The 22,896-nt window shown below is 32.1% G+C and overlaps 1 protein-coding gene and 2 non-coding genes across 5 annotated transcripts in view; all 3 read left to right on the top strand.

Moving 5' to 3' along the window:
* Window positions 1-22,896, top strand: part of atg16l1 (ATG16 autophagy related 16-like 1 (S. cerevisiae)) — a 46,592-nt gene that overhangs the window by 17,080 nt on the left and 6,616 nt on the right. The window contains exons 9-17 of one of the 3 annotated variants that reach the window (XM_056474209.1): window positions 74-136; window positions 1,264-1,308; window positions 5,418-5,520; window positions 12,755-12,860; window positions 16,392-16,462; window positions 18,597-18,668; window positions 20,184-20,304; window positions 20,761-20,866; window positions 22,295-22,444. In XM_056474209.1, coding sequence (XP_056330184.1) covers window positions 74-136; window positions 1,264-1,308; window positions 5,418-5,520; window positions 12,755-12,860; window positions 16,392-16,462; window positions 18,597-18,668; window positions 20,184-20,304; window positions 20,761-20,866; window positions 22,295-22,444 — 837 coding nt within the window. The remainder of the gene's footprint in view (window positions 1-73; window positions 137-1,263; window positions 1,309-5,417; window positions 5,521-12,754; window positions 12,861-16,391; window positions 16,463-18,596; window positions 18,669-20,183; window positions 20,305-20,760; window positions 20,867-22,294; window positions 22,445-22,896) is intronic. The other 2 variants (XM_056474211.1, XM_056474210.1) reach the window with 2 other exon arrangements.
* On the top strand, window positions 10,418-10,698 carry LOC130242551 (small Cajal body-specific RNA 6). Its single transcript, XR_008839052.1, has one exon. It is a non-coding gene; the product is annotated as a small Cajal body-specific RNA 6 (non-coding RNA).
* LOC130242552 (small Cajal body-specific RNA 6) lies at window positions 12,900-13,180 on the top strand. The gene has a single exon (XR_008839053.1). It is a non-coding gene; the product is annotated as a small Cajal body-specific RNA 6 (non-coding RNA).

Here is a 22,896-nt window from a genome sequence, read left to right as displayed (position 1 = left end):
TGTGTGTGTGTGTGTGTGTGTGTGTGTGTGTGTGTGTGTGTGTGTGTGGTGTGTGTGTGTGTGTGTGTTTTAGTAAACGCTTGTCTCAGCCTCCTCCTCCCGCAGGACTGCTGGACTCCATCTCTAATATGTTTGGGTATGTTTATAGAGTGTGTGTGTGTGTGTTTACAAACGCAAATGTTTTCATCTTTCTCTCTTCTCTTTTTCATTTTGTACTCACAAAACGGGTCTGAAACATCTCCAGGTCAAATGTAAGACCAAGATCTAAAGCAAAACCGTGTGGTGATACGGAAATAATGCGGCATTTACTAATGCAAAGTGTTGCCTGGACATGTTTCTGACTCTCTTTTGTGTGTGTGTGTGTGTGTGTGTATGTTTGTGTATCATACATGAGTGTGTGTTGTGAATGTGTGTCTGTGTGCATGTGTTGTTGTGCATCTGTGTGTGTTCGCGTGTCTGTGAATGCATGTGTTCCTTGTGTGTGGTGCAAGAGTGTGTGTGTCTGTTTGCATGTGATGTGTATGTTGTGTGTCTTTCTGCCTCTGTATCAGTCTCTGTGTGTGTATATGTGTTGTAAGTGTGTGCGTGTGTTTTGTATGCGTGTGTGTAGGCTATGTATGAGTTTTGTGCATGCATGTGTGTTTGTGTTGTGCATGCATTTGTGAATGTGTGTGTATATGTGTCTTGTGTGCATGTGTTGTTGTGCATCTGTGTGTGTGCGCGCACATGTGAGTGTGTTGTGCATGTCTGTTGCGCATATTTGTGTGGTGCATGTGTGTCTGTTGTGCATTGTGTGCGAGTCTGAATGCATGTGTGTCTGTGTGTTCGTAGTGTGTGTCTTTGTGTGTTGTGTGTTTGTGTGGATATGTCTGTGCATCAGTCTGTGTGTGTGTGTTTTGTATGAGTGTGTGTGTGTTGTTTGCATGCGTGTTTGTTGTGTGTGTATGCAGTGCATGTGGGTGTTGTGTGTGCATGTGCGTGAGTGTATTCTGTGTGTATTATGCATGCATGTGTGTTCTGCATTCATGTGTGTATTTGTTGTGTGCATGTAGTGCGTATGGGTGTTGTACATGTGTGTGACTGTATTTTGTGTGTGTTGTGGATGCATGTTTGCATGTGTGGTTGTTTGTTGACCATGCATGTGTGTGTTGTGCATGAATGAGCGTGTGTGTGTGCGCGTGTGTGTGTGTGTGTGTGTGTGTGTGTGTCTGTGTGAGTGTGTGTGTGTGTGTGTCTCATTCTACACTCTCTCTGTGTCTGCAGCTTGTCTGATTCTGTCCAACCTGGTTTCATCCCGTCTGACTCCAGGTGATACACACTGTGGTGTCAGGATTTGTGTGTGTGCATGTGTGTGTGAATGAGAGTGCTGTGTACTGAAGCATGATTCAGTGAAAGACATTGTGTGTAACTGCTGCGAATGCTTCATGTTTTTTTCCTTTGTGTGTGTGTGTGTATGTGTGTGTGTGTGATCTCCATCAGGATGCTGCTCTGTTTTTTGGATATATTTGGATATATTGGCATTTGCAAGCTGTTTGTTGCTCTTTGTGTAGTTGTGTGTGAGGTTTTGCAGGGTGGGTGCTTTTGCTGCTTTAAACGATGAGCTGAAGTTTCAGGGCATCTTGATGTTGCATTAGAAATAAGTTGAGGGAAGTGATCAGGGGTTTTATAAGCCATGTTGTTACACTGCTGTCTGGAATACTTGACTCTGATTGGTCAGTCATGACATTCCCAGGTACAGTTGAAGTCTGAATTATTAGCCCCCCTGTTTATTTTTCCCCCAATTTCTGTTTAACAGAGATTTTCTTCAACACATTTCTAAACACAATAGTATTAATAACTCATGTCTAATAACTGATTTATTTTATCTTTGCCATGATGACAGTAAATAATATTTGACTAGATATTCTTCAGGATACTAGTATTCAGTTTAAAGTGACATTTAAAGGCTTGACTAGGTTTATTAGGCAAGTGAGTGTAATTAGGCAAGTCATTGGATAACAGTGGTTTGTTCTTTAGACTTTAGTTTTCATTATAATCATTTTGCTGTATGCTTTTGACATTCATTTGTTAATTATTTGTATAAATTATATTTAGTTTAAGCTTTAAGTGTAAGTATTGTAACATTCTTTATTTCAGTTAATTGCCAAAGCAAGATTTCTAAATTTCTTTTACATTTTAAGTGTTCATTTAGTATTATTTCTATACTATTATAGAATATATATATATATATATATATATATATATATATATATATATATATATATATATATATATATAAATAATAATAAAAACTAAAGCTGAAATAAAAATAAGCTAAATAATAATAATTAAAGTACATACAACATGGTAAAAAAAATAAAAATTATATATATATATATATATATATATATATATATATATATATATATATATATATATATATAATTTTTTTTTTTACCATGTTGTATGTACTTTAATTATTATTATTTAGCTTATTTTTATTTCAGCTTTAGTGCAATTATTTCAATGTACTTCATTTCCGTTAATCTCCAAGGTAATATTTCTAATTTCCTGTGTTTTATTTTGGTTGCCAAATATTTGTATTATGTTTATAACAAGAAAGATTCCCAATACGTTTAGGATTTGTCAAAAATGACACTTATTTTAGGTTTATTTTTTGTCATCCAAACTTTGAACTAAATATTTTACTTTTTATTATATTAAATTTAAAAATGATATATTGTTATTAATATAATTTAACATCAATAATTATCAATATTTCATTTCAACATTTCCATCATCACATTACTGTTTGGAGTTCCGTTATTGTTCACATTAAATCTGGCATTTTTATTTTAGCTGGGAGTTTTTTATGCCCCACACACACATACATATCCTCCATAGACTTACATTAGAAAAGAGCTCATGTTTACAGTGCATGTCAACCGTTGCCAAGTAAAGTGTCATTTAATGGGATGCCAGAGCTGTCATTCATTCCATAACAAACTCACAGCTGTTCATTCAACTGTACAGTATTCACTGTGTGTTCTTCATTTGTTGTTAATGTTCATCTGACCATAAATGTATGACCATGTCATGTCCAGTATGTTCTGTGATCATATTCTTAAATGCATAAATAAAAGCATGCAGTACAAGTACAAATGTTGAGCCCTCCTGTCAAACTGTAATTCCTTTTCCAATATTTTCCAAGTGCTGTTTAGGAGGAAGATTTTTGGCATAATAATTTTAATAACTAATTCCTTTGTCTCCACCATGATGACAGTACCTAATATTTAAGTAGTTAATTTGTAAGATGCTAGTATTCTGCTCACATTTAAAGGCTTGACTAGGTTGATTAGGCAAGTGAGTGTAATTAGGCAAGTCATTGGATAACGGTGGTTTGTTCTTTAGGCAATCTAAAACATATATAGGGGCAGTCTAAAACCTATATTAAAGGGGCTAATAATTTTGACCTTAAAATGGGTTTAAAAAAATAAAAACTGCTTTTATTCTAGCCGAAATAAAACAGATAAGACTTTCTCCAGAAGAAAAAATATTATAAGAAAGTACTGTGAACATTTCCTTGCTCTGTTAAACATCATTTGGGAAATATTTGAAAAAGAAAGCAAAATTCACAGGAGGGTGAATAATTTTGACTTCAACTGTAGGTTTGAACTTGTTTTAAAAGCATCTCACGTGCATCAGAGTTTGCATCTTATGTGTGTGTTGAAGAGAGATTTTTTTGACATTTAAAGGGCACCTATTTGACCTTTTTCAAGATTTAAGATAAGCCTTTTGCTTCTCCACATTGTGTCTGTAAAGTTTCAGCTCAAAATACCCAACATATTATTTATTATACCTTTCTGAACATTTGTATTTTCATCTCTGAATGCACTGTAGCTGTTTTTGTTGCCTTTGCCTTTAATGCAGTGTTTCCCAACCCTGTTCCTGAAGGCACACCAACAGTACACATTTTCAAGCTCTCCCTAATCAAACACACCTGAATCACCTAATTAGAACATAAGAAGAGACTCCAAAACCTGAAGTTAATTAGTCAGCTAAGGGAGACATCCAAAATATGTACTGTTGGTGTGCCTCCAGGAACAGGGTTGGGAAACACTGCTTTAATGCATATGAGCAGGTTCTCCCCGCCCACCGTTCCCACGTGCCTGTCAGAGCTATAGAGATTGCCCTCTATTGCTCTGACGCATGTCTCTGTAACCTGCTGCATCTCACAGGGGCGGACTGGCCATAGGGAGCACAGTGAATCTGGCCTCACACCACAACACCCCCCCCCACCCCCTCCTTTCAGGCTCTTCACTTACCAATCGCTCTTACCACCCCCCCTGCTGTTCACTTAGCGATCGCTCCATTCCAAACTCTGCCAAGCCCCACCGCCAACCCAACCACCCCCCACCCCCCCAATGCTCTTTGTTTACCGATTGCTCAGCCAATGTCCCCCTCCCAAACGCTCTACATTCAAGCCACTGGTGGCTCAGATGTCCGACGACTTATGGTTATTTGCTGTATTGATTGTAGAGTAAATTAAAGGGTTTCTGGAGTGACGAGCCACACAATGTTGTTACAAAGTTTGCATCAACACACACGCACGCACACACACACACACACACACACACACACACACACACACACACACACACACACACACACACACACACGTTTAGCTTTGCACTGTTTTTGCACAACAAATGTGACCGGATACACGTTAATCTCCACTGCTGTATGGATATCCGTTATGTTAATGTACAAAACAAACCTGATTTAACGTCCACCAACCGGGATTGAAGCGTCTTCTTTTATAATTGTACTGACATTATGAGGCTGTGGTGATGAATTACATTGATGTTACTGTATTTATTACAAACATGGACTGTTTAAGAAACGTTTTAAACGTGTAAAACTCATTCTTGAGCTGCGGATGATCACAGAGAGCTGAACAGATCTTTTAATGCCAGTTGCTTTGTGCACGTCCTGTCTTGTGGATATGATTGTAAGTGTTACTATGCAGACATGTTAATATGCATCTTGTCAATCAATCCGGTGGGTGGGGAAACCGCTCTCCTGCATCTTGTTGCGGTGGGCCTCAAAATGGGAGGGATTTGGATCCTATTTTAACATCAGGACATTTAAAAAAAGAGACTTGTTGTGTTTCTATCACTCGAATATGACAATGAACACACTATACTGCACACATTTCTGTCCAAACAGCTTCAAAAAGATGATTTTCATCATGGGTGCCCTTTAAACCTACAATGTTGCACTGCTAAACTCAGCGTTGCAGTTTCAGTCATGCATTTGCACATGTGAATGGATCTCTTTATGAAGGCGACATGTTTTGTGAGGAACATGAGATTTAATGCGGCTTCAGAAAAGCCCCTTGTGACGCATGTTGTTGTATTTATTTTTTCCCCCCTCAGAAGACGTCGCTCTGTGAATTCGTTCAGCTCGTCTCCTGAAAACGCAGAAGTGCCGTCGGCGTGTGCGGATGTGCGGGTTCCCTCCACTGCGCTGCATATCTTTGTGAGTTTCTCTTTCATGCATTTTTCATTACAAATCGATTCCTTGCACACATGTTCCCCCTATTCCCTATTTCTTCAGCTGTGCAAAGAAGCAGAGTGGGATCAGCGCTCAAAAAATAAACTAAAATCTAGCCCTTAGTAGGAAGAAAATCTAAAGTATTCTTCTCAAGACATGATGAGGTTTTTTATATCAATATAATGTAAGATGCTGCATTGGAGACACAAGACTCAATAGACTCACATGGACATTTACTCAAAGCAGAAGTTTCTCCAAAATGTCAATATTGCAATAGCACAAAAACTTTTAAACATGTACTTTTGAAACACCCTATTTATGACTTTAAAATAAATATTTTTATTTATTTAAATATTTAATTGTTAAAAAATATTTTATTAAACTTTTTAATATGTAAATGTATATTTTAATATTTAAATGTTATTTTGAATATGTAAATATTTTATTAAACTGTTTTTAATATTTAAATATATATTTTAATATTTAAACATTATTTTGAATATGTAAATATTTTATTAAACTCTTTTTAATATTTAAATATATATTTTTATATTTTTATATTTAAATGTTATTTTGAATATGTAAGTATTTTATTAAACTGTTTTTAATATTTAAATATATATTTTTATATTTTTATTTTTAAATGTTATTTTGAATATGTAAATATTTTATTAAACTGTTTTTAATATTTAAATATATATTTTTATATTTTTATATTTAAATGTTATTTTGAATATGTAAGTATTTTATTAAACTGTTTTTAATATTTAAATATATATTTTTATATTTTTATATTTAAATGTTATTTTGAATATGTAAATATTTTATTAAACTGTTTTTAATATTTAAATATATATTTTATATTTTAATATTTAAATGTTATTTTTAATATGTAAATATTTTATTAAACTGTTTTAATATTTAAATATATATTTTAATATTTAAATGTTATTTTTAATATGTAAGTATTTTATTAAACTGTTTTTAATATTTAAATATATATTTTTATATTTTTATATTTAAATGTTATTTTGAATATGTAAGTATTTTATTAAACTGTTTTTAATATTTAAATATATATTTTTATATTTTTATATTTAAATGTTATTTTGAATATGTAAATATTTTATTAAACTGTTTTTAATATTTAAATATATATTTTATATTTTAATATTTAAATGTTATTTTTAATATGTAAATATTTTATTAAACTGTTTTTAATATTTAAATATATATTTTAATATTTAAATGTTATTTTTAATATGTAAGTATTTTATTAAACTGTTTTTAATATTTAAATATATATTTTATATTTTAATATTTAAATGTTATTTTTAATATGTAAATATTTTATTAAACTGTTTTTATTATTTAAATATATATTTTTATATTTTAATATTTAAATGTTATTTTGAATATGTAAATATTTTATTAAACTGTTTTTAATATTAAAAAAAATATTTAAACATTATTTTTTAATAGTTTAATATTTAAATGTTAGTTTTGCATAATTGAATATTTGAAAAAAGTGCTGGAATATTTATTATTTTAATTATTATTGAAAAGTAATGTCTGTGAAATCTCTTTTTGCCATGACTCGGCAATCAACTCAAAACTCTCTCAGCTGTGCAAATACATCTCTCCAACTATACATAAACTACACTATATAAAAACTATACATATTAACTAGAATTTGAGTTTTCATGTTTTTTATTTATATCTGGAATCTATGTTTGACTGTATCTTAAAAATGATTTATTTTATAAGCAGTTATATTCAGTATGATCATGCTCTGCATGTAACATAGAAACAAAAGATTACAAAAAGCAATTATAATAACAAACCTTCTTGGTTTAAAATAGTACACTTGGTGAATGTGTTAAAAATATATCCTCTTGGAAGAATTATAGGCCCAGTGAATTATAAGGTCTTTTACACAGATCTTCCAACTACCTATGACATTATTTCAATGACAAATGTCGAGACTTCAGTATTAGCGCAGTTGAGATCGCATTCATGTAATACAAGCATGCGAATCTCTTTGTTTGTGCGCCGATTTCTTCTGTTCGTGCACAAAACTTCTTGCACGCTGCTCAAGTGCAGATTTTCTTGTGCATTCTCAAATAAACGCTGCTGAAGTGTGATTTAGTGCGTTTATGTGACGAGTATGTCTCCAACATACATTAGATTTGCTAGGAATATTTATGAATGTCTCCAGTAGACCTACTAAATAGCATTAATGCGTCCTGAAGTAAAGTGAAACGGCCACTAACTCCAGCAAGATCAAGTGATTGTAGGCAGAACCATAGACCTTTATTTATAAATAAAGTACAGTTATGGAATATGTGTTCATCATAACTGAAAGCTACGTCGTGTTTGCTGGCCTCACGCACCTGTCAGTCAGTCAGTCAACATGTCACCTTAAAGGGTTAAACAAATAACACCGCACTACTACGATTACAGAAAAGTTTGCGCTGTAATAATTCACTTACCTTTTAATACGTTTTGGTGCGATTATAACCCACTATAAAAAAAAAAGTAACGACTGAATGTTTTGAATGAGAAGCTGTAATGTAGCCGTGGCGGGAATGAAATTTGGTGTGGCGCGCCGCCTTGGAAGATCGAATGCAGCAGAAACCATGAAGTTAATTATAATATATTGAACTAAAAAAGCATGTCTAATGATTTTAATGTAATTTTTATTTATTAATTTTTGTATAATCTATAACAGAATTATAAGATTGTTATTAATATATATGTAATTTGTTTTTAATCTATATTGATTTTGCCATGGAATAGCCATAAGTTGCTAAATAAATAGACAAACAAAAAGTTAGCAGTACATTTCTTTTTGTTTGTTTATAACTTTTTAACGAAAAAATGTCTTCAAGGCCAACATGTTGATATAAAACTATTATTGGGAATTATATTAGAATTGCTTTTAATTCAGATCCACAGAGAGCCAGCTGAACCAAAGCTTTAAAATAGTGAAATTCGTCCATCTTTGTCCAAATATAAAGTGTATTATATTATATTATATTATATTATATTATATTATATTATATTATATTATATTATATTATATTATATTATATTATATTATATTATATTATATTATATTACATTATGTTATATTACGTTATATTATGTTACGTTATATTATGTTACGTTATATTATGTTACGTTATATTATGTTACGTTATATTATATTACATTATATTATATTATATTACATTACATTATATTACATTACGTTATATTACATTATGTTATATTATATTACATTATATTACGTTACGTTACGTTACATTATATTATATTATATTATATTATATTATATTATATTATATTACGTTATGTTATGTTACGTTATATTATGTTACGTTATATTATGTTACGTTATATTATGTTATATTATATTACATTACATTATATTATATTATATTATATTACATTACATATTACATTATGTTATATTATATTACATTATATTACGTTACGTTACATTATATTATATTATATTATATTATATTATATTATATTATATTATATTATATTATATTACATTATGTTATATTACGTTATATTATGTTACGTTATATTATGTTACGTTATATTATGTTACGTTATATTATGTTACGTTATATTATGTTACGTTATATTATGTTATGTTATATTATATTATATTATATTATATTATATTACATTACATATTACATTATGTTACATTATGTTATATTATATTACATTATATTACATTACGTTACATTATATTATATTATATTATATTACATTATGTTATGTTACGTTATATTATGTTACGTTATATTATGTTACGTTATATTATGTTACGTTATATTATGTTACGTTATATTATATTACATTATATTATATTATATTACATTACATTATATTACATTACGTTATATTACATTATGTTATATTATATTACATTATATTACGTTACGTTACGTTACGTTACATTATATTATATTATATTATATTATATTATATTATATTATATTATATTATATTATATTATATTATATTATATTATATTACGTTATGTTATGTTACGTTATATTATGTTACGTTATATTATGTTACGTTATATTATGTTATTTATATTATGTTACGTTTATTATATTATATTATATTACATTACATTATATTATATTATATTACATTACATTACATATTACATTATGTTACATTATGTTATATTATATTACATTATATTACGTTACGTTACGTTACATTATATTATATTATATTATATTATATTACATTACATTACATTACGTTATATTATATTACATTATATTATATTACGTTACGTTACGTTACATTACATTACATTACATTACATTACATTACATTACGTTATATTATATTACATTATATTACATTATGTTACATTATGTTATATTATATTACATTATATTATATTACGTTACGTTACGTTACATTATATTATATTACATTACATTACATTACATTACATTACGTTATATTATATTACATTATATTACATTATGTTACATTATGTTATATTATATTACATTATATTACATTACGTTACATTATATTATATTACATTATATTATATTATATTATATTATATTACATTATATTACATTATGTTATATTATATTACATTATATTACGTTACGTTACGTTACGTTACGTTACATTATATTATATTATATTATATTATATTATATTATATTATATTATATTATATTATATTATATTACATTATGGACCCACACCATTTAAAATCTAATTTGAATAAAGAATTTAGTCAGAACCTTTAAGGATTCATTAGAATAAGAATCACAATGCATTAAATCAATATTTTCCCTCTCATGCATAGTTCAAAGGTCAATGATGTGATGTAAAAGGTCTGACATCCAGCTCTCCTTCCAGTCCCTCAGTCTCTCCCAGCAGCCCCTGTTAGTAATTTCCCAGCATGCTCTAGTGGTGCATTGCTGGATAAAGGTGGCGTCTGATATTATGGACGTTTCTGCTGTATAATTAGAGTCTTTTTGAGAATTATAAGACTTTGATCAGCATCGTCCGACAGAAACACCACACACAGGAGGGCCGGACTGAAGGAGAACATTAAACTGGTGCATGATCTCAAGTTTTCAAGCTGAGACCTTTAAAATAGAAGAATGCATGTTTATATCTAAATTGTTATCTATTATTTTTTTTATTTAAATAATCATCATACTCAATTCGGCTCTTTTATTTCATAGTTTACGCAAATTTACTTGGTTCCCAATCTTTATTACCTTGCGGCCCACTACACCAAACAAGTATGTGGCCCTTTGCAAAATTATTATGGCTGTATTTACATTTCTGTTGTGCTTCGTCTGGTGGAAATATAAGTGGCTAAACTGGCATTGGGCGGGTTAAAAGACCAAAACAAAGACAGCCGTTCCGACACGTAACACATGTACAAAGCAGAATATCTGACTTCAGCATTGTTTAAAGATAAACAAGAATGTTCACTGAGCACGTTTTTGAAATATCTGCAGACATATTATGGTGTTTTTATGCATTAAAAAAGTCAAAAACTCACACACAGCACCTTTAAATGAATGGGTTTCATAGCACATTGCTTTTTCCGCATCCTGTGTGAAAGTCTCTTTATATCGCACTGTGAGTAAAGCTGGATGATTTGATGTAATTTTTATTTATTTATTTTTGTATAATCTGTGATTGAATTATAAGATTGTTATTAATATATATGTAATTTGTTTTTAATCTATATTGATTTTGCCATGGAATAGCTATACGTTTCTAAATAAATAGATTAACAAAAAGTTAGCAGTACATTTCTGTTTGTTTGTTTATAACCTTTTAATGTAGAAATGTCTTCAAAGCCAACATGTTGATATAAAACTATTATTGGGAATTATATTAGAATTGCTTTTAATTCAGATCCACAGAGAGCCAGCTGAACCATGGCTTTAAAATAGTGAAATTCGTCCATCTTTGTCCAGATTAAGTGTATTATATTATATTATATTATATTATATTATATTATATTATATTATATTATATTATATTATATTATATTATATTATATTATATTATATTATATTATACTATCATTATTATATTATATTATATTATATTATATTATATTATATTATATTATGTTATCATTATTATATTATATTTATTATATTATATTATATTATATTATATTATATTATATTATATTATATTATATTATATTATATTATGTTATCATTATTATATTATATTTATTATATTATATTATATTATATTATATTATATTATATTATATTATATTATATTTATTATATTATATTTATTATATTATATTTATTATATTATATTATATTATATTATGTTTATTATATTATATTTATTATATTATATTATATTATATTATATTATAGTATAGTATATTATAATATATTTATTTTATTTTATTTTATTTTATTTATTATATTTATGATATTATATTATATTATATTACATTACATTACATTACATTACATTTATTATATTATATTATATTATATTATATTATATTATATTACATTACATTACATTACATTTATTATATTATATTATATTATATTACATTACATTACATTTATTATATTATATTATATTACATTACATTACATTACATTTATTATATTATATTATATTACATTACATTACATTACATTACATTTATTATATTATATTATATTATATTATATTATATTATATTATATTATATTATATTATATTATATTATATTATATTATATTATATTATATTATATTATATTATATTAATATACAGCACCTTTAAATGAATGGGTTTCATAGCACATTGCTTTTTCCGTATCCTGTGTGAAAGCCTCTTTATATCGCACTGTGAGTAAAGCTGGAGAAAGTAAATACTGAACATTGATGGTCAGTGTGGTGTAGCATATCCGTTTTTTCGGCTTAATACTTTTGGCTTCTGAAATTTAAGTGCATCCCTTATTAATATATTCACTAGTTAGTCAGTTTATTAGTATATTGGCCACCTAAAGTAAAATTTAGGTGGCTAAATTTATGTAAAAATACCACCTAATATAAAGTAGGACCATTAAATTTAGTGTTTAATTTAAACTATCAAACACGTTTCAAAAAGCAGAAGCAAAGATCTTCTCATTTATCTTTGTGTGTGTGTCTGTGTGTAGGACGCTCATGATGGAGAAGTGAACGCTGTGAGGTTTAGTCCTGGTTCTCGTCTGCTTGCCACAGGAGGAATGGACCGCCGGGTCAAACTCTGGGAAGTCGTATCTGGTACTGTTTATGTTTACAATCCTTCATAGATATATCAGAGGTCAGTGATGAGATGTAAAAGGTCCGAAGCCCTCGTCTCCTTTCAGTCCGTCTGTCTCTCCCAGCAGCCCCTGTTAATAATTTCCCAACATGCTCTAGTCATGCATTGCTGGATAAAGGTGGCGGCTGATATTATGGACGTTTCTGCTGCATATTTAGAGTCTTTTAGAGAATTATTAGACTTCGATCAGCATCGTCCGACAGAAACACCACACACAGGAGGGCTGGACTGAAGGAGAACGTTTTATGGGCTCATGATCTCAAGTTTTCAAGCTGAGACCTTCAGTCATTGCGAAGAGGAAATTAGTCAGTTGTGTTTTTTATGACAGTTCAGTTTCATGAGATTTAAAAGGGATAGTTCACCAAAAAATTAAAACTATATCCTCATTTATTCACATGTAGGTGGTGGTAAATTGTATGAGTTTCTTTCTTCTGTTGAACACAAAACCAGATATTCTGAAGAATGTTGGGGGGAAAAAGCAGCCAAAGATACGAATAATATTAATGTGTAAACTGGAATATTGCATAAAGCATTTGTGAATAAAGCAGCATTTCCATCCAACGAGAATCAAAAAAGCACATAATGGTCAATTCCTGCTAAACTGGAGCCAATATGATTCAGAGAAATTTAGTTTAGTCTGTTTTGAGAAGCCTCTGTGGTGGTTTTTCATCTCGAATAAATGAGTTACGCCTCAGAAGACGAAATGCAATGAACGAGGTGAATGCGGTAGCTTTTGGAAGCCTGAGATGCTCTTTGGAAGCACAGACAGATCCTCAAGACAGTTCTGGAGGGAATAATAGTAGAAGAAGAATAATACTGAAGCACTGTGATGGCTGACGCCATTTACAATCAGCAGAACAACATTTCAGATCTGCAACAATGTAAAGCTAGAAACATGGAAAGCAGTAAACTACATAAATGTAAAGCCCCTGAAACACACATTTACATCTGATCATCATAAACTAAATCACAATGCGCAGACTGATGAAGCGCATGCAGGAGTTTATTCGCTAAATGTGTTTACATTGGAGTTTATGTGCATTTCTTTCCTATCAGATAGAATGTTTATCCTACTCGGTTGCGTGCAAGTTATTTTGATGGACATTCTGGCATTTTAATCAAGCGTTTTTATTCAATCATTACAACCTCCCCAGTGTAGGGTTGGGAAGGAGTAATAAAGGAAAAGTGGTGGAGGTTTGGATAAAGGTTTTCCCTTCTACTGACTCACAGAACATCAAGTTCAGCATCACATCGAATACATTTATTTAACATAAGGAAGCAAACAAGTCTTCAGGGGGTGTCAAGGCCAACAAAACAAACAGAAACATTCTAACTCCAATATTTCAAGCTGATTAAACTAATAAATAAAAGAAATCAAAATACAAAACAATACACAAACTCCCTTTCTGTTCTTACACAGGAGAAAACTTAGACAAAAGAAAATGGCAACCTCCTCCCTACAGCTTCCAACAAACTAACAAGAGATTGAGGGAAAATAAATAATGATGATAATAATAATTTTAGAATAAAAATAAAGAAAGATTTTTTTTTACAGCAGGTTAGGTGTTAACTCGTATGTTTTGGTTAAATAAATCCTCTTAAAATAGGATTAAAGGTCTTCACACAGACATTATCAACGCAATTTAACCACGACACACAAAACCTCCAATGACAAGCCAGCAGAAGTGACTTTTGCTCCAAGCCTCCTCAATCCAAAGATCCCATTTCTGTCTGAAGCCGTAATCACACTGCAATTTTCTCCCCATAGACTTCGATTCATACGCACGTGAATGCGGCAGACCAGAAATGCAAGCTTGTGCAACAAGTATAGCAGTTCGCTGCATTACAACGTTCAAGTTAGGTGAAGTCCGACCTGCTAGATTGCATCATGTTACTGCGTGAGACCAATCGAAGATCAAAACATGGACAGAATTTTAAAAATATGGATCAATCGCTCGCTTTTTTGTCTAATCATCTTGTTTAATCCCGCCCCTTTTCGCAGTGCCGTACGACAGAATTTCGCAAGCTCAAACTAGTGTGACTGCAGCATTATATCCACAAGCCAGTCTGTGCAGAGGTAAGCATGATCGAACCCCCAATGAAGGGGGAGAGCAGGCTTGGAGCCCGGTGGCTAATCAGCAGGCCAATCAGAAATAATAAATAACACCTGTTTATTCTAGTGATTGGGCCGGAGAGACACCGGGCTCCAAGCCTGCTCTCCCCCCTCATTGGGTGTTCGATCATGCTTACCGCTCCACACAGTCCTTTGGTGGACCAATAAGGTCAGAGAATCTACAAATAGTGCCAATTTGCGAAGTCGACTCTACATGATCAGAATCAAAGCTTCATTGAAGGAGAAAGAGGAAGAAACAAAAACATGGCATACAGTTGAAGTCAGAATTATTAGCCCCCCTGAATTATTAGCCCCACTGTTTATTTTTTTCCCCAATTTCTGTCTAACGGAGAGATTCTTTCAACACATTTATCAACATAATAGTTTTAATAACTCATCTCTAATAACTGATTTATTTTATCTTTGTCATGATGACAGTAAATAATATTTGACTAGATATTTTTCAGGATGCTTCTATACAGCTTAACGTGACATTTAAAGGCTTAACTAGGTTAATTAGGTTAACTAGGCAGGTTAGGGTTATTAGGCAATTTGTATAAACCATTGTATAACGATGGTTTGTTCTGTAGACTATCGAAAAAAAATTGCTTAAAGGGGCTAATAATATTGACCTTAAAATGGCTTAAAAAAAATTAAAACTGCTTTTATTCTAGCTGAAATAAAACAAATAAGACTTTCTCCAGAAGAAAAAATATTACCAGACATACTGTGAAAATTTTCTTGCTCTGTTAAACATTATTTAGGAAATATTTAACAAAGAAAAAACAATTCAAAGGGGGCTAATAATAATTCTGACTTCAATTGTACATGGCATGAACGTAACAATATATATATATTTTATAATTTTTTTAGGGGCTTTCACCTTTATTGGGATAGGACAGTGGAGATTTTAAAGACAGGAAAGTGCGGGGAGCAGAGATAGGGGAACGATCGGCAAAGGACCTCTAGCCGGGAATCGAACTTGGGTCGCCGTGAACACCTTGGTGCTATGTGTCGACGCACTAACCACTAGGCTATTGGCGCAGACGACGTAACAATATTTTAAAATGCACATAAAAATAGGTGGATGGGAATATAGCTAGTGACATCCATAGTATTTTTTTTGTTTTTACTATGGAAGTCAATGGCTGCTTTTTCCCAGCATTCTTCAGTAAATCTTTCATTTGTGTTCAACAGTAAAAAATGAACTGTTTTGTACAAGTGTCGGATGAGGAAATGATGACAGAATTTAGATTTTTGGGTGAACTATCCCTTTACTGAGCAACTGCAGCTTGTTTTGTTTCCTCCTGAAACATGGTGCCTATAGATTGATATTTGTGTGTTTATGGTTTAAAGGCTTGTTTGTTTGTGTCTGCAGGGCGATGTGAACCTAAAGGTGCGCTGACAGGCAGTAATGCTGGAATCACCAGTATAGAGTTTGACAGTGCGGTGAGTGCATATCTTTATATAATAATTAGGGATGCACCGATCCCAATACTTGGATCGGATGTCGGTTCAATACCGCATATTTTTTGCTGGATCGTGTATCGGCCGGCTGGTACCAATCCAAATCCGATCTTGCGCGTGCGCTACATTCTGTTTAATTTATAAGTTAACAAAAGCCACGAAGGTAGCCTATTAAAAGGCACTAGAAAGTTGTCATGTAGGCCTACTAAATCCTAAATGTTCTAAAGCCATTCTGTCATTGAATGTGAAGCACAGATGAATATTCAAGTGATTAAATTCATGTTCAGTTCAGCGCTTCCCTCCACTGCGCCTGTCTATTATTCTCCGTTCATTCACAATTCAAACTGTGTGACACGTTCATGACAACACAAACTCTCCAAGACTAATTGTTCCTGTTAATATAAGTAATTGATGGAAAATTGCATTTAGTTTAGCATTAGAGGGTTCGTTTTGACCTGCAACATGGAGATGATTGCTGTTTCTAAATCATGTTGCGCTGTGTCTGTTAGATCAGCAGGTCGCATTCACAACACTGGTGAAGAAATGGTTACTACCTGCTCTAAGGCCTTACCTTACCTTACCTTACCTTTAAGGCCTACCTGAAACTTTAAATGAGAAAAGGCTCAATAATACATTGGACAGATCCTCAACGCACTGATTTCTTCCATTCGTGCTGCTGTTTTAGAAGTGTCCGTATACTGGAGGGCTACGTGCTGTGTCAGTGATGCAAGCGCTTCATTCAGGCACCAGCAAACGCAGCATGCGTCACTCCGTAAGATTTTTCTCACAATAAGTTTCTGTTCTTTCATCCTTCCGACTGAGTTTATTCTTCCGAGGTGAATACTTTACGTGCTGCGAATAGTTTGTAAAGCCTGGCTCATTGTGGTCAAAGCAGTTGATTAAATGTGGTCAAGGTAGTTGATTAAATTAATAAAGTGAAACTGACAGCATGGCGCATATATATTGTCATTAACAGAAAATGATTTAGACTACTCTGACACTGTGAATATTTCACTGTCATTTTATATATATTCATATTTAATTGAACAGACCTGTTTTCAGTTTGTGCACTGAAGCATAAGCAGACCTTTTTTTAAACTTCACCTCAAATATTCTTGTTTATGTTGTAGATAACTGACCAACAAAAAATACATTAAAACCAACAAATTATCCCAAACAAAATTAATTTCAAAAGGATAATTTTTCAGACATGATTTCAGTTTCTCCATCTCACTCGCGGCGAGTTTAGGCGAGGGAACGAGTATGAAGTAAAACTGACCTCAGACGGTTTAGATTAGTCTGCTTTAAACCTGCAGGAAAATATTAGGCTTTGCTAAAAGGCTGATTATTTTACCAACTATTAGGGTCGATAGTGGTAGCCTATTATAGATCTCAAAGAAAAATCTTAATATTAAAAGGGAAACATAAGCTGGACCACAACAGATCAGATCAATGGCGTAATGAATGCTCAAATAATATAGCCTATAGTTTATAGCAAGCATCATGTTTAGTTATCTGTCATATACAGTAGACCTATGGGTCTGTTGTTTTTTATCTAAAGAAGATATATTATTTGAGTTTATCACCAGAACTATGGAAACTGTATCATTTTAATAAAAAAAGGTACAGTATCAGGATCGGATCTGTATTGGTCGATACTCAGAAGTTTGGTATCGAGATCGGATCGGTTCCAAAAAAATTACATCGATGCATCCCTACTAATAATACAGTACTATTATGAAAAAGAATGTCTGACTTGTGTATTTAACATAAGGAACTGTGAGTTTGGATAATGCAGAAATGGTGAAATAGAATTTGGTTAATTTAAAACAATTTGGGGGTGACAATAGTTTTAATAACTCATTCCTAATAACTGATTTCTTTTATCTTTACCATGATGACAGAACATAATATTTGACTATTTTTCTAGACTCTAGTATTCAACTTAAAGTGACATTCACAGGATTATTTAGGTTAATTAGGCAAGTCATTGGACAACTGTGGTTTGTTCTGTAGCTAACTGAAAAATTTATTTCTTAAGGGGGCTAATAATATTGACCACAGCTGTTTTTAGGTGTTTGACTGTGTTGGCTGATAATATTGTGTTTGCTCGCAGGGCTCGTATCTTCTGGCCGCTTCCAATGATTTTGCAAGCCGAATTTGGACTGTTGATGACTACAGACTGAGGGTGAGGATTTCACTGTACACACATACACACACCATGTGGCATGTTATCATGCATGCAGTGGCTTTAGTAGATCAGCTTTTGATCCAAACACCCATTTTGGTATATGGACAGTATATTTTATAGTGTATTTTAAACCTATTTTTTTATATTTCGAAAAATACTTTATTTAATGAAAATATATTTGCTTAAATATCTTTTGAAAGTATATTTATTGGTTGTTTTTTTAAAGTAAATATTAGAAATTTTATTTTTGATTCATGGGAACACCCCTGCTTTTAAGGTAATAACTTTTTAAATCTCATTGTGGTCAAATGCTTAAAAAAAATTAAAATTCCCAAGGAAGATTGCTGAAAAGCAGACATTTTAAGATGGGTTGTGTTTTGGTTTTAGTGACTCAAGACTCGTCTTCACTACTCCTCATTTTTCATTGATTTCAGGAGCTCGTTTTAGTGCTAAAACGTTAAGCAAAAGTTTAAGAGTCCTAAATTTAGGACTAGCGTGACAATTATTTGAAAGATTTTCTTCTAAATTGGTTAGGAGCTGCTCTTAGCCTTAAAGGCGCAGTATGGAGGATTGATTGCAGTCTAATTTAAAATATTGGAGAGGGTTTTTCTCACATGACCCCTCCTTTGATACACAATTAGGTTGCCAGATTGATGACTAAAAGAGTGGCTGAAGATCAAGCCTTTGCACTATAAGCTGCTCAGCTAATGTTTACGTTTGTAATATTTGTATTATTTGCTAATTAAGAACCAACTCTTGTGGATTTGTATAATACTGAATGCTCAATTCTCAAGAGTCAGAATTCATGGCTTAAATAATATACACCATTTCTATCAAGGCAACCCAGGGTGCTGAAATACAATTGGCTAAACTGGCATTGGGCGGAGTCACAGATCAAAACAAAGACAGACATTCTGACACCGAGCACTCATTTTCAAAGCAGAATATCTGACTTCAGCATTGTTTTTTTTACATAAACATGTTCACTCAGCATGATTCTTACATATCTGCAAACATATTATAATTTTTTTACGCTTTAGAAGAGTCAAAAACTCACATACAGCATCTTTAAGGTGTTTTACTGTATGAATTGCTGACAACACAAGCCTCTCACCGCTAACAAATATCAGTATTAAAAAAAGTTTAAAGGTCAATGATGTGATGTAAAAGGTCTGACATCCAGCTCTCCTTCCAGTCCATCTGTCTCTCCCAGCAGCCCCATGTTAATAATTTCCCAGCATGCTCTAGTCGTGCATTGCTGGTTTGACATGGCAGCTGATATTTAATATTATGGACGTTTCTGATCAATTTGAGTCTTTTTAAAGCATCAGACGAGACTCTGACAGAAACATCCCACAGGAAAGCACGCACATATACAGAAACAGGAGAGCAGGACGGAAGGAGGCTGGAGCACTGATCTGAAAAATCCCTCTGAGATCTGAGCTGAAGCTCTTTTACGTATGAAAGCTGTTGTTTGTGCATGTGTTTGATTGTTTTTGTCTGTTCCTGAAGCACACACTCACAGGACACAGCGGGAAGGTTTTATCTGCTCGCTTTCTCCTGGATAATGCAAGGATTGTTTCTGGTAGTTATGACCGAACGCTCAAACTCTGGGACCTGCGCAGCAAAGTCTGTAAGATTTTTTTTATTTTCAATCTTTTATTGGAGGTTTTTATGACAAAACAAATTAAATATTGAAAGAGGTTAAAGGTTATATATTGTCCATCATTGATCTCAACCCCTAACACCTTGTTCATTAACTCAATTAGCAAAACAAGAAAAATAAATAAATACAAAATACCAAATTAAGTACAGATACATTTAAGATACACAAGTACATAACATCAGAGAATAACTGGATACAGATATGGATAAAATAATAAAAAATGTAGGACACACTTTGTTGTTGTGCTCTTTCTTCATTTAATAAGTAAGTAAATAATGTGAATTAATTAATGTGAATTAAACCAAAAAAGCAAACTAAATCCAACAGAAGACTATTCAGCTCAAGTCTGTTAAGTTCAGTAACTTAAAAAGAATCAGTTGTGAAGAAGGAGCTGATAAATGATCATCTGTGTGTTTTACTCAGGCATGAAGACAGTGTTTGCTGGTTCCAGCTGTAATGATATCGTCTGCACGGAGCAGTGTGTGATGAGCGGACACTTCGATAAGAAAGTTCGCTTCTGGGACATCAGGTGAGCGTCTTGATAATGAATTAAAGCATGTCTTGATAAAAACAGTTTTTACATATTTTTATACAATTAAGGTCAATATTATTAGCCCCTTAATAAAAATTATTTTTTATTTCATTACATTAGTTAATAGAAATGAGTTATTAAAACTATTATGTTTAAAAATGTGCTAAAAATTGTTTCTGTTAAACAGCACTAAACATTTAAAAAAGAAGTTAATGTATAGACTCCAGAATTTGTAATTTTGTGCAAAAGCAAATAATAACAATAATAATAATAATTTAATAAATAATATTATATATATACGTGGATCAGCTGAAATGACACCCAAATCATCATACTAATCATCCGCCCGCCTGCGCATATAGTTTTATCTGATATATGTATCCACACCCTATTGTCACTTTATTAACTGAATTCTTTGTTTTAGGCATGATGATAGGTCACGGTGGATATTAACCGCAGATTCAGTGAGCTAATCTGCGCATCTCTGATAGTAAAATAATACATTAATCGTAAACGTTTTTTTAAATGAACATTTATTTTTAAAAACAGAAGTTTGCCTTTAGACAACACTTCATTTTCAAATAGATTCAGAAAGTAAAAATAAGACATTTTAGCTTTTACAGATCAGAAACAAGATAACAAAAAGGGTGCCAGCTTAAACGGGCCTTTTTCTTTGCACTGTGCAAAAACAGAACAGCATCTACTCTGCCTAATCTCGTGCGATTCCGCCTCGCCTCCAAAACGTGGCTAGCTGCACTGAATGAGCGTTGGTTCGCACTGCTTGTTGTAGGAATGCACAAAATTTTGCAGTTGTGGAAATAAGCGATCTTGTTTCTCCCAGAACGATAGCAGATTTTCCTCTGATGACTCCTCTAGCTGAAAGTTTGAACACCACTCTTGCACTTCATACGTTATTTTTGGCGTCTCAACTTCTCATTCTGCCAAGCCTACTCTCTGCTTTTTCGCTGATCCACTGACCATGTCCCGCTATATCCACTCGCGCCCCACCCGCAATTAATCATAACGTATTTTTTATTAACCAACCCGCCCGACCTGCAGATTTTCCGCAGCACCCATGGATATAACCACCATCCACACATCACTAATAAAAAAATAAACTAATAAATATATATATGTTAGCTGAAAACTGCATAAAATAAAAAAAAAATGCATATAATGAAAACTCTAGAATCTGCATATTTTGATTAAGCAGTGGTAGATGAAGATTAGATTAACACTTCATGAGTGCACAATGCATGAAAATAAAATAAATGTGAATTTAAGCCGAGTGATGTACTTATGTTATTTGCCACTCCTGTAAAGTGCATGAACAATGCTTCAATTTGACTTTTAAAAAGGTGTAAGAAATGTTAATGTATCACTCGCTCACTCACCCACTCACTCTCTGTTTGTGTGTGTGTTCAGGGCAGAGAGTATCGTGCGTGAGCTGGAGCTGATGGGCCGTGTGACGTCGCTGGATCTGAATCACGACCGCACTGAACTCCTGACCTGCTCTCGAGACGACCTGGTGAAAATCATCGACCTGCGCACTAATGCTGTCCGACAGACCTTTAAGTGCGTAACTCACACTATTATTGAAGTCATGTCAATACTATACTAAGTCATGGTTGAGGACAAAATTACTTAGCAATTTCCATTCTTTGTCAAATATTTCCCACGTGCTGTTTAAAGGGATAGTTCACCCCAAAATAAAAATTTGCTGTTAATTTACTGTGAGGGAAATTTTCTGAGTGAATATTTGGGTGACCTACCTCTTAAAACAGCAAAGACTCACAATAAATGCTTTTTAGCATCGATAACGCAATGCACACATCAAACAGTAGTCAAATCGCAGGATGTTCAATGGTGAGCAATGGTGATCAGACACACAATTCAGAACAGGTTTGTGTAGTCACTGCAGATTTTCTGCATAATATAGTGAAAGTTTATCACCTGTATTTTCCTACAATTTCAATTCTAGAAGTTTAAAGCATTCTGACACAAAAACATAGTACTGTTTGTAATTA

This window comes from Danio aesculapii, chromosome 15 (genome assembly GCF_903798145.1).
Source record: "Danio aesculapii chromosome 15, fDanAes4.1, whole genome shotgun sequence".
In the NCBI taxonomy this organism is placed as follows: Eukaryota; Metazoa; Chordata; class Actinopteri; order Cypriniformes; family Danionidae; genus Danio; species Danio aesculapii.
Note: the sequence above shows the minus strand (reverse complement) of the source record. Positions and strands in the feature narration are given on the sequence as shown.